Genomic DNA, 13,887 nt, shown 5'->3' with positions numbered 1-13,887 from the left:
ATATTTTTCAGAAGGTGCAGTCCTTACTTAAGCTTATCTTTGAGTTGAGCTCATTGATAACACAACTTGATATATATTTATTTGTTTGTTTAACAGTTGAGTGCCTGCTAGGAGCCAGGCATTTTTCTAGACCCTGGGGATTGAGAGTGAACAAAATAAATTCCCTCCCCACATTGCACTTATACTCTAGAGCTCGCATTGTGCTTACAAATAAGTAAAGTATATGGTATGTCAGAAGTGATGAGTGCCAGGAAGAAAAAAGCACCCAGAGATAGGGAGTGTTAGAGATTCTATGGTGGACAGAGAAGGCATCAAATGATAAATTACAAGATGTTCCTTGCTAACCATTTTTTTTGGTCACTAATCTGTGACTAGTTTGTGGCTTTTTGTATCCTTTTATCCAGATAATTTAGGATACATTGATGAAACCTTTTTCTCCAATTTTTAATGTATGAGAACATTAAAGACTTAAAATTTCCCCAAATCTCACCATTTGGAGACAAGTCCTACACTTAGCATTTGTTAGTTATCATGTTAGAGATGATAATCCCTACCCCACTATTCTATTCTATTCCATAAATCTTAGTATCCTTCTTTTTCTACCACTCTCCTCTCACTGACTGCATATTTTTAAAATTATTATAATTAAAGTTGTACAGTGTTTTACATAATACTACTTTCATTTGTTGTCATTATACTTATGGGTTTTTTTTTTAAAACTTGTCTACCTTCCTGTCAATTTGGCTCTTTTTTTCTATTAAATGGTTTCATTAAGAAGTAAGAAGTGCTATTTTCACCCTTATACCGCAGAGATTTGATGCCAGTTACACTTTCTGCTTCTTTCACTGACTAAATGGTGAACTTGCTGAAACTGTTAATGGCATCTTTGTATTCATGCCATGTTAGCTGGATCTTACTGATTGATGCTTCTCCTTGATTTATGAATTAGAACTGAAATTATTTTGCACAGAAACAGGTAAAACGTTAGCAGGTGTTGTCTGGGGGACCACACTGTTTCCTAGTGTTTAGTTCAGAGTGTACGATCCTTCATTCTCAACAGTTTATTCCACTTTCAAAATATCTATCCCTTAATGCATTTTGGCAACTCTTGTTGGCTCCTCTGTTAATGTAGCTGCTTCTCTCAAGTTGTGGATTTCAGTCCTCTCTTGAGAGCCCCTTTCATCATTCAACACTGTATTCCTTGGACCTCACATTCAGCCTGGGGGTGATGCCCGCTCCATCCCCGCCTCTAGTGACTCTTTCATCACCCCGAGTTCTGGCTGGTTCCAACTGGCTGCTTTAACCTGAATCTTTCTTTAGGGAAGCCAGCCTGTCAGGTACTCAATTTACAGGTTTCTCTTGACTCAAGAAGAGTTAGCCTGATTCAAACCCGACCAGAGCCGTCCCCCAAAGGAAATTCTCTAATATTTAATTGTTTAAAGGTACATTCAGTAACTTGGATATAAAGATCATATTTCCCTGAATTAAGATTTCGGGCTATGTGACCTCTCTGAAGCTTAGTTTCAATATCTGTAAAATGAGGATTGAAATACTTTCTTCATTGGGTTTATTGTCAGAGTTTAAATAAGTGATATAAAGCACCTAGTAAGGTGTCTGACCCAAGGTAGGACCCAAGAAATGTTATAACCCTTCTTCCACCAACACTATTACCCTCCCCTTTAGCTCCTTTGTCCTGAAATAGAAGAAATGCAATAACTGATACCTGTTAAAGTAAATTATATATCTAAGTTCTATGTATAACTGTCTTCTCTTTGGCTTTCTTGAAGCTCATCTCATATAGTTTTTAACTCTCCCTATGTCATAGGACCTTTCTCTTATGAATTTAAGTAATCTTAATCTTACCATATCCTTTCAACGTCTGAGCATTCTTGTTTTAGCTGGAATATACTTCTTGAGAATCATAATGCTTCTTTGTAGGGTCATTGATCATTCCTAACTAATGTTTCAGCCTCTGCAATACTGCTGGTTCCATTCTTTCACTTCATTTTCTTTGCTCTCCTTCGTAAGACACAGTATCTATCCCCTAGTGGATGTCTGCAGAGATCCCTTTTTTAGTTTACTTTATTGTCTTGCTGTATAGTTGAGTCTGTGGCAGACCATGTGACCCGGGAACACAAGTTTCTGAGATTTTTATCAGAGTAATCTTTCTCTGTCAGCCTGTAATTAAGTTAATGATGACTTTGTGACTCCCATTTAAGTTTTCTAAATGTAATAGGTCTTAGGCATTTGAAGAACTTAGTATCATTCAATCCACTTGACAACTGGTTAGCCACAGTCTTAACCGAAACCAGGCGCAGAGGACTTATAGGATAAACACGGAGAGCTCATTGTTCTAGGAGTTCTTTTGACACTAGGATTTATTTTCAGATTTTAAGATTCATTGTTAACCTTTATGAAATATACAAATATTCATAGACATCTGAAATTGAAGACTTTCATCTTATGTTTATTTTTTTATGTAAGATGGCAACTGAGCTCAGCATCTACCTTTTGCAGATATTATAAAATGTGCAAACATCAGCCTTGTCCCTAAATCATTATATGCTAAAGGAGTCTTCTAGTCAGTCACTAAGTTATTATTGAGCATCTAACTCTAGATGCCAGAGAAGATTTGAAGTTGTAAAAATGCAAAGCAAAACAGAGTAGAATGGTAAAGGTCTGGGGGATGGTTTGGGGAGATGTGGTTTAAGGGTAGAAATGTGCAGCTACTAGGTAAATAAGTCCTAGATATCTGATGCACAGCATAGTGATTATAGTCAGCAATACTGTATTATAAACTTCAAAGTTGCTAAGAGACTAGATCTTAATTGTTCTCATCACAAAAAAGAAATGATAATTATGTGTTGTGATAGAGGTATGAGCTACCACTATGGTGTTAGTCAATTTGCAGTATATAAGTGTATCAAATCATCACTTAAACGTACACAATGTTATACGTCAATTATATCTCAATAAAAAACAAAGAACTATTTTTGGAGGCAGAAACATGCCTATGTGGGAAGACTAGATATTATGATAACAAAAAAATTCTCTTTTTATAATTTACAAAGTGTCTTTATTGTTTCATTTGATCCTCATTGCAATCATCCCTGTAGTACAGATATAGAAATTGATAACCCAAATAGGTTAATGGGCTTGCTCAAGGTCGTAGGTAATAAATGACAGAGCTAGGACATGATCCCAGGTCTTTTATCTCCAAAGCTAGTGTTTTGTTCTGTATGATATCCCATGTATCTCTCATGTACACCCAAGAAAATTAGAGAACAAAACAATAAGATAATAAGGAAAAAAGTTTATAGAAAGGAGTGATCCATGTGGGCTGGAATCATCCCTTGCAAGCAACAGTAATAATAGGTCAGGATTCTAGACTCTGAGATGGCAGACCTGTACCAGAGATAGCCCTAGCTGAGTTTTCCTGAAAGACAATATGTTCTTTTGGAAAGGTAAAGTAGGAAGCCAGTGATTCGGTGGGATTAGTGGAATGATTTTCTGAGATCATCCTTGGCTCTTTATCTGTACATAGCATGGGCTGTTTTCCAATTCTGAAAAGCAGTGATGAGTCTTTGAGGAATGTATAACATATTTTTGTAGGCAGCCCTGCTACTGCATATTTTAATTTGGTCAGAATTGATGGGGCGGGCCTGGGGGGTGGGGGACGCTGAGATCCTGAGGATTTACTGTACCTCCTGTGCAGTTGAGGTGGTTTCATCACACTAGCCTAACCAGCATCTGTCTCTCATTTTGCCGTGCTCACTTTTCTGTCAAATATGTTCTCCTATCATCTTTAGTATAAAAGACTATGTGCGGAGAATAGTTGAGCAATAATTGAAGTAATGGCATGTTTGGGGCAAGGAGTAATCCTGTATTTTCATGTAACTATAGTGATAGCATAAGATGTTTTCTTCCCCTATCAAATGGTGCTCACTCATTGAAGTCTATGTTGGTGACTAAGGAATTACATGAGGCTGAATGGCCTCAGAAAAATGACTGGTTTACAGTGTTGACAGATTCCTCTCCTTGAAAGTATAGGAAGTAATGCAGGTAAACTGTTGCTCTGGAACCAATTCTGACCAACCCCAAGGAGCTGATAGGTGAAGTGGAAGCGGGTAGCACAACCTTGGGCAGACGTGAAGTGGAAGTGGGCAGCACAACCTTGGGCAGACGTGAAGTGGAAGTGGGCAGCACAGCCTTGGGCTGACTTGTGTGAAGTCTGCCGCTGAATACCCTCTGTATGGTAGAGGTCATGCCCAGGGAGGGGCTTCAGGCAATCTGGTGTGTTCCCAGGATATTAGGAAGGGAAATTTCAAAACGGTTCCCAACCCAGATGAATTATATCCCAAGGCAATGAGAGAATTTGCAGGTGGGATTGCTGACCAGCTGGGAGTCATCTTTGTGAAATTGTGGAGAACGGCAAGTTGCCAGAAAGCAGAAAGGAGAGAGATTAATGTCCTCATTTCCCCCCAAAGAAGAAAGAAGGTGAAATTTGGAAACTAATGACCGCTGAACTTCATGTTGATCTTGACAAAGAACTGTAGACTGCAGGGTTTGAATGATGAGGTGAAACATTTTTAAAAGGAAGTGATGATCATAAGAATCAGCCAAAGTTCATTAGGGACAAATCATGCCAGACTGTCCTGACTGCCTCTCTGATAGGGCTGTTAGAGTAGTGGATCAGGAAATCCTACAGGCATGGCATATCTAGTTTTCAACAAGGCATTTGTTAGAGTCTCTCGGGGTATTGTAGTTGAGAAGGATCGATTTGGATTGGGTGATAGTATAGGGAGGTGGATTTGTAAACTTTTGGACTATCATATCCACAAAGTGCTGTCCTTGTAAACCATTGGCAACTTCCTTACTGTGGGAGGTTTAATTCACCAAATGGCGAATGTCACGTTATGTCCTAAAAGGCTATTGGTAAATTGTTTTTTGTTTTTGTTTTTTTTGAGTTTGGAACCCATTTTTCTATGGACACAGTATTTTTCATGATGTTTCCATTTTGAATTCATTATGTATGTGCATTGTAAGAATTTGGGTAATATGACTCTTCTGTGAAACTATAATCCTGGAGTAAGATGAGGTTTGAGCTCCAATATGGAAAAGGCATAACCATCTTCCTCTGCTGAAAGGGTAAGGGGCTCTGGGTGATGGATGGTGGGGTGGGTAGGGACCACCTTGCTTCCCATGACACTGACCCTCCCAATGGTTGGAAGTAAGGATAGTGGGGGCCAGGCTTCCTGTTAATACCACTCTGGGCCCCACCAGTTTGTGCCCTCGACTAAATTGAAAAATGCTGGAAACCATTGAAGCTTTTTAAGGCAGAGGAGCCACACCTTTGATTGGATTTGTCGTTTTGAAAGATTATTCTGGCTGCAAGCTGGGTAATGGATTAGAGAGGGCAGGATGTGAAGTAGAGAAACAACTTAAAAGACTGTGGCAGTAACCCATGTGAGAGAGGCTGGTAGTAATAGGAATGAAATACAGTGGGTGTATTTGAGAGATATTTGGAAGGTAGAATTGATATGCGTTGGTAATAAAGTGAATGTGGGGAAAGAGGGAGAGTAAGGAATCCAGAAAGAATGACTCCCAAGTTTCTGAACTGGACATTTGAGTGGGTGGTGGTACCACGTATTGACGTGGGAGACAGCATAAAAAGAAGGCACGAGGAAAGATCAGTTTGGCCAGTTTGGCACCTTCTTAGAGGTGCCTAGAGGACGTCAAGTGGAGATGTCCAGTGGACTGACCAATTAGATGCAGGGATCTGCAGTTTAGGTGACAGGTCTGGGCTAAAGATAAAACATTGAGTTTGTTTCCCTCCTTTTACATCTAGAGGCCCTGCTCTAGATACCTTTCTTCTATATAGAGATTTTTTTTTATTGAGGTATAATTGACATATAACATTATGAGTTTCATGTGCACAACATAACAATTCGAAATTTGTATATATTGTGAAATGATCACCACAATGTCTAGTTAACATCTAGTTACAAATTTTTTTTTCTTTTTTGTCTTGTGATGAAGACTTTTAAGATCCACTCTTGGGCCAGCCCTATGGCCTAGTGGTTAAGTTCAGTGCACTCTGCTTTGGCGGCCCGAGTTTGCAGGTTCAGGTCCCGGGCGCGGACCTACACCACTCATCAGCTGTGCTGTGGTGGTGACCCACGTACGAAACAGAGGAAGACTGGCACAGATGTTAGCTCAGGGCAGATCTTCCTCAAGCAAAAGAGGAAGATTGGTGACAGATGTTAGCTCAGGGCAACTCTTCCTCAGCAAAAATAAATAAATAAATAAATAAATAAGCCACTTTCTTAGCAAGTTTCGAATATGCAGCACAGTATTATTGACTGTAGTCACCATGCTGTACATTACATCCCCATGACTTACTTATAGCTGTAAGTTTGTAACTTTTGACCTCATATAGAGGTCTTTAGTGATATTTTACGATACAGTTATTTCCTTAAGAACATAAGCTCCATTAAGTATTCATTTGATTCCAACAGTTCTACTTACATATAAATAAGTGACTTGACAGGATTCTGGTTCCATGCAATTATGTCTGTAATAATAAAGGAAAGGGTAAACACATCAGGCTACCCTAGATATTTCAGGGCATTCTGCTTTATTGTTCATTATGGTAGTAGCCTGGCAAACTAGAAGTTTTATAAGTATCTCATGAATGGTAATCTGCAATGCCTGTTAATTTACTTTAACTAGAGAAAATATGGTCTTAGAAATGGATTTTGCTGTTACATTCTGCAGCCCCTATAAATCACTTTCCCTGGTGCGTGAATAATTAAGGAGAACAATCCATACATTTTTCAACTTGTTAACATTTTTGAAACCAAACCAGATACTAGACATGACATTTTAACATTGCTGTCTGGAATTTCCATGCCTAGTGTCTAGGTTCATTCTATCTCATTATTTACTTTGGCTTCGATGTTTGGCTTCCTCTTTCAAGTTGTTTGCTTTCAATGTTTACAGAAGTGGACTCCCACAACCAAAGAAAGGATGGATAATGAGTCAGTCTGGAAGTGCTATTTTTGTTGTCATGGAGTGGTTTGGTTCACCATAATTAGTGATTTTGTGAAAGCAAGGTAGAACACCTAGGCAGTGCTAATTGCTTGGCTGTTCTCAGTATGCATATGGAATGCACATGCGTGTGCACGCACACGCGCACACACACACACACCCTTTGCCTCATTTTGGTAATACTCTGTTTCTGAATTCCATTGTAAGAAAGGTAAATACAGTTTTAGGGAAATGCAATGCAGATGAATGCAATCTAAACTCTAGATTGCTGATCTAAAACTAGATCTGTGTAGTTTATGTGTTCACGTGCTTGTTAATATTAAGAGAGGGGGAAGCTGTATTGCTTTGTGGTGGGCATTGTAAAATGAAGTGGATGCAATCAAGAGCCTTTTCCTCCTTATTGTTTGTCTGCCTTCTGATTAAGATGCTTTAAGTTACAGACCGCTATAAAATTAAGCCTAAATTGGGATGGTGTGTGTCCATTTTTAGCACTTTGTGGTTTAAGTGTCTCCTCTTTAAGTTTTTAGTTATTCATGCTACATTATGTGTCTTCCCACTGCAGCATACAGTGAACTTACCCAAGGGCATTCAAATGGAGCACAGAACTCAAATTTTTCTTTTTGAATTAACGCAATTCTAGTAGGATCTTTAATGAATGTTTGTTGAATGAAAATAATGAACACCTAGAGGATTTTTTCGATATAAATGCTGTTAGCAAATAATAAAAACAAACATAAACACATACATTCTCTCTTTAACTGGTTTTTTCACTAGACATAACTTTGCCTATGACAGAAACTTATAGTCAGGTTAAAAGGATGGTCTTTGGAATTAGGCTGACTGGATACAAATTTGAGCCACCATCGTCTAACTGTGTGGCCTTGGGCAGACTATTAAACATCTCTAAGTCTCAGTTTCCTCCTGTGTAAAAACAGTTAGCTTGTATGGGTTTTGGTAGGATTAAATAAAATAATATATGTAAAGCCATTAGTGCCTGCATGGAGTAAGTGTTTAATAAAGATTAGCTATTATTTTATCTTCCTCCTCAGCCTATACCCTACCTTCAAACCATCCAATAAATAGGCTTATGTTTGTCCCCGAGATTGGTTGTTTTTTTTGCTGAGGAAGATTTTCCCTGAGCTAACATCTGTGCCAGTCTTCCTCTATTTTGTATGTGGGTTGCCACCACAGCATGGCCACCGACGAGTGGTGTAGGTCTGCTCCGTGGCCAGGAACTGAACCCTGGGCCACTGAAGTGGAACACGCTGAACTTAACCACTAGGCCATGGGGCTGGCCCCTAGATTGGTTTTTATCATACTGATTCAATGCCATCCTAGAACATTTTATCAGAGTTTTTTCTTGCCTTTCTGTTACAACTGTTCTTGTGGTTTCGCTGGGTCAGGAGTCATATCTGTTGCTTCTGCGAACCCTTACATCCAACTGAACTCATCAATTCTCTAAGTAGACCTCAATACATCTTTGATTCTTTGGAATATTTTATTTTGTAGGGGATATTGTTCTAAGACCACCTCACTTTCTCCCTCCTCCCTATAGCAAGCCTTCCACTGAATTTATTCCTAGAGCATGTTTGGTTCCTTTTTTGAGTTACTTTGCAGAAAATAAATTAAGGCATAGAACCATCATACATGCAGCTCACATCAGAGCTGCTTTTCTTCTTAAGGGCTGATTTGAAAGCTTATCTTAAAGAATCTGCCCCTCTTTTGAAGATCAATTGTTATTATTATTATCAATTATTATTAATTATTTCCATTTCTAAACAAATTCAACATTATTCGTGTTTTCTTTTTTCTCTCTTCGTCTTTGTTTTTGGTTTTTTTCCTTTCCATTATGCAACATTCTTCAAGATGTGGATGAATGCCTGGAACCAAAGGTCTGCACAAATGGTACTTGCTCCAACCTTGAAGGCTCCTACATGTGTTCGTGCCACAAGGGCTATGCCCCGACTCCAGACCACAAGCACTGTAAAGGTAAAGACTGTGATCAAATTTCTCTTTTTTCTTTGAACCGCATTTAAAAATATATTAGAGTAACTAGCCTTAGAAAAGGGAACCATGCTGCTTGTCATTTATTTTGACTGAGCTACTTGGAGCACATTTTGGTTGGCATTTTTGAAAGTGATTCCTCATTGCAGTTAAATACATATCTATTTACATAAAGGAAAACAATGTATTTGTAGAGAGCATCTATAAACCACAGATCTATTTAACTTTTTTGGTTATAAAAACAATACATGCAGTTGCACACACTGTGAATATACTAGAAACTATTGAATTGTACACTTTAAACAGGTGAATTGTATGGTATGTAAATTATCTCAATGAAATTGCCGTAGAGGCTGGCTCAGTGGTAGTGGTTAAGTTTGCGTGCTCTGCTTCGGTGGCCTGGGGTTTGTGGGTTTGGATCCCAGGCATGGATCTACATACCACTCATCAAGCCATGCTGTGGCGGTGTCCCACATACAAAATGGAGGAAGATTGGCATGGATGTTAGCTCAGGGACAATCTTCCTCACCAAAAAAAAAAAAGAAAAAATATGCTATAAAAATATAACATACAGTCATTGTAGAAAATTTAGCAAATGCAAAAAGGTAAAAATGATAAATAGTCTCATTGCATTCACAGATATTTATACCTCATGGATATTTTATACAGTTACATTCTATGTACAATTTGTGTCTTTTGCTTTTTGTCACTTAATAGTATGTCATAAGCATTTTACATCTCATAACTCCTTTCAAACATTATTTTAAAAGGCTTCATAATATTCAAATATACTGCTTTACAAAAACAGACACACAGATCAATGGAATAGAATCGAAAGCCCAGAAATAAACCCACACATCTATGGACAGCTAATCTTTGACAAAGGATCCAAGAATATACAATGGGGAAAAGAAAGTCTCTTCAACAAATGGTGTTGGGAAAACTGGATAGCCACATGCAAAAAAATGAAAGTAGACCCTTACCTTACCCTATACACAAAAATTAACTCCAAATGGATTAAAGACTTGAATGTAAGACCTGAAACTGTGAAACTTCTAGAAGAAAACATAGGCAGTACGCTCTTCGACATCGGTCTTAGCAACATCTTTTCAAACACCATGTCTGACCAGGCAAGAGAAACAATAGAAAAAATAAACAAATGGGACTACATGAAACTAAAAAGCTTCTGCACAGCAAAGGAAATCATCAACAAAACGAAAAGACAACCTAACAATTGGGAGAAGATATTTGCAAACCATACATCTGATAAGGGCTTAATCTCCAAAATATATAAAGAACTCATGCATCTCAACAATAAAAAAACTACCAACCCAATAAAAAATGGGCACAAGACCTGAACAGACATTTCTCCAAAGAAGATATACAGATGGCCAACAGACACATGAAAAGATGTTCAAAATCACTAACTATCAGGGAAATGCAAATCAAAACTACAATGAGATATGACCGCACGCCCGTCAGAATGGCTATAATTAACAAGACAGGAAACAACATGTGTTGGAGAGGATGTGGAGAGAAGGGTACTCGCATACACTGCTGGTGGGAGTGCAAACTGGTGCAGCCACTATGGAAAACTGTATGGAGATTCCTCAAAAAATCAAGGTTAGAACTACCATATGATCCAGCTATTCCACTGTTGGGTATTTATCCAAAGAACTTGAAAACACCAATTTGTAAAGGTACATGCACCCCTGTGTTCATTGCAGCGTTATTCACAATAGCCAAGACTTGGAAGCAACCTAAGTGCCCATCAAGGGACGGATGGGTAAAGAAGCTGTGGTATATATACACAATGGAATACTACTCAGCCATAAGAAATGATGAAATCCAGCCATTTGTGACAACATGGATGGACATTGAGGGTATTATGCAAAGTGAAATAAGTCAGAGGGAGAAGGTCAAATACCATATGATTTCCTTCATTAAGTAGTAGATAATAACAACAATAAACAAACACATAGGGACAGAGATTGGTTTGGTGGTTGCCAGGGGGAGGGGGGGAGGGAGGGGGGTGAAGGGGATGGTTCGGTACATGTGTGTGGTGATGGGTTTTAGTTGGTGTTTTGGTGGTGAACATGATGTAATCTGTGCAGAAGTGGAGGTGTAGTGATGTACACCTGAAATTTTTACAATGTTGTAAACCAATGTTACTGCAATAAACAAAAACAAAACAAAACAAAAAAACAAACCAAAAAAACAAATACTGCTTTATCATCATTTTCTTGCTGTTCTTCAGATGTTGAACAAACACCTTTTTCCCCACTTCTCATTGTTATGTAAAAATATATGTACATCAGGCTTCATTTTTTAAAAAGAAACCTTTGTCTGAATTTTAGGATTATTTCTTTATAAAAGTGGAATTATTGGGTAAAATTTTCTGAATGTTTTTTACTATTTTCGTAGAAAACTGATTTCTAATTTTTAAAATGTTTTTTATTCTAAAAAGGTTTAATATTTATCTTAAAGCTTACTTCTTTTAAAAATTCCCTGAACACTTCAAATTTTTAAACATTTATTTCATTAATAAGTAATATAACTTAAATTATTTTTAAATTGTATAATTATAATATATAATAGTTTCTAATGAATAAAAACTTAAACATTTCTATTTTCTCTTTTGTAAATTTATGTTAATATCTTTTACCATTTATGAGGTTTTAAATCAAAGTATATGAACACTTTATATATAATGTATCAACCTCTATACATGTGTACGTATATTACATATACCTTTTTTGCTGTATTTTATCCAAGGTTTCCCTAATTTTTCTTTTTATAATTCTTTTTTTAAAAGAAATTTTAATTATTCTGTGGTCAAAACTAGAGATTGTTTCCTTTCTGGTTTCTTCCACTGCTTTTATACATAAAAGCATACTCTTTCAGAGGGAAAAAGAGAGGAAATAAGTAAAATTTTTCTTCTTTTCTAAGTGAGTGTCTCAGTGTAAGTGAAGAATCTAGGGTGATGATTAATTTCTCACTGTGGTAGACAGGCAGTAAATGCGTACCCTACCATCCTGTAAGAATTGAGGCATCTCCCACTGGCAGTAGGGGATTTACAGACATCTGAATTTGGTGCCTTGCTCCTTTCATACAACAAGAGTACCAGCCACTCACAGTGCAGCACATAAAGTAGGCATGTGTCCCTTTTCTCCTTGTCCGTTTCCTCCTGGCCCATGTCTACAGCTTTCCTACTCACTCTTTAAGCCAGGCATCTCATCAGACAGGATCAAACATGAGAATTGTCTGAAAGGTATTATTTCTTCCCCCATACACAAGGTTAATGGTGGGTGAAGATCTCAGCATTAAAAGTTTTTATTCATCTTTGTTTGACTGCTATGTCTAGTTTATTGCCATATTCTGTTATGTTATTTTCTTTCTTCTCAATCTGCTTGCTTCTTTTCATCTGCTTATTCATGAAAACTCTGGTAATCTGTCCCCACCTTTCATACTCCAAATTTGTCACTACTGCTTTCTTCATCTTGGATTTTCTGACCCATCAAGTTGATGTCACAACTGCCCTGTGAATATTCTGTGCTTGTTTTGACCCAAGCACTTACTCGTGTTATCCTGCCTTGCATACCCATCTTCTTCCTCACTGCTTGCCGGAATCATGGCTCTTCCAGTGGTTTGCTCTGCAACTTTGGATAAATAATCTCAGATTTCCAGATCTCATGTCATCCCTTAAATAGGGGAATTGGACTCTTTAAAGGGATAATGCTCAGAGTAAACACATCTTGAATGATTGGCTCATTACCATTCTCTTACTCTTGTCCATTGCCATCCCAGCTGAATCTGCTCCTCTTTGATAGGTCTTTCTAGCACCCGAGAATTTACACCATAAGTTGATGCCACCCCTAGGAACACTTGTATTTTCCAATCTGTGTGGCACCCTGCTGGGCTGCTATAGAAACTCCTCTTCATCTTTCCTTTCCTTCCTCTCAGGTGTATCAAGGAACCAACCTGTTCCAGGCACTGTGTTCAACTGCAGATGTTATTGAGAGGCTATAATCTGTCAAAGAACTTTTACTCCTTGGAAGAGATGCAAACCTGCAACAGATAATTATACATAGTAAAGTGCCAAGTGATGAAGGTTAACATCAGTGATGTCATGTACCCCTGAAACTATGTGAGGATCAAGGCGCTTCACCTCTGTGCATTCTTTTAAAAAAACCCATAACCCCACTCTAAGCATGAGAAAAACGAGAAAAACATCAGACAAATCCAGATTGGGGACATTCTACTGGATTCTGGCCCATTCCCTCAAGACAGTTAAGGTTGTGAAAAACAAAGACTCACTGGGGAGACAAGACACCTAAATGCAATATGGTACCCTGGATTGGATCCTGGAACAGAAAGAGGATATGAATGGAAAAATTAGTGAAATCCAAATAAAATCCATAAAAAAAATTTAGTTAAAAAACAAAACAGTATATCAGATACTAGCTGGGATACTCAGAAGCTGTGTGAGCTTGGATAAGTTATCTTACTTTGCTAAGCCTTACTTTCTCATCTGCAAAAAGCCAACAGTAATGGTACCTTCTAGGGCTGATGGGAGGAATGGGTGAGATAATAGAGGAACAGAGATAGTACATGGAGAATGAGATGATGCAGGGGCAGAGCATGGCACATGTTGTAGTTGATGTCGTTATTCGCCAAATTATAGGCACATACAAAGTTCTGTCAAAGCCAAGAAGCATGTGACTAATTCTGCTTATACAAGTGCTTCACAGAGGTGTTGCTATTTGAACTGATCTTAAAATATTGAATACAGTGAGGAGATAAACTTAGAAGGCAGAGGAAACAGCACATGTC

At 38.0% G+C, this 13,887-nt stretch overlaps 1 protein-coding gene across 18 annotated transcripts in view; it reads left to right on the top strand.

Moving 5' to 3' along the window:
- LTBP1 (latent transforming growth factor beta binding protein 1) overlaps nt 1–13,887 on the top strand; it is a 384,533-nt gene that overhangs the window by 279,767 nt on the left and 90,879 nt on the right. For all 18 annotated transcript variants that reach the window (XM_087436922.1, XM_087436919.1, XM_087436921.1 and 15 more), the window contains one exon: nt 8,917–9,039. In XM_087436922.1, the coding sequence (XP_087293048.1) occupies nt 8,917–9,039 (123 nt within the window). The remainder of the gene's footprint in view (nt 1–8,916; nt 9,040–13,887) is intronic.

Source organism: Ceratotherium simum, chromosome 11 (genome assembly GCF_057802395.1).
Source record: "Ceratotherium simum simum isolate JZ-2026a chromosome 11, ASM5780239v1, whole genome shotgun sequence".
Taxonomy (NCBI): Eukaryota; Metazoa; Chordata; class Mammalia; order Perissodactyla; family Rhinocerotidae; genus Ceratotherium; species Ceratotherium simum.
The sequence above is the reverse complement of the archived record's forward strand: the minus strand, read 5'-3'. Positions and strand labels throughout refer to the sequence as shown.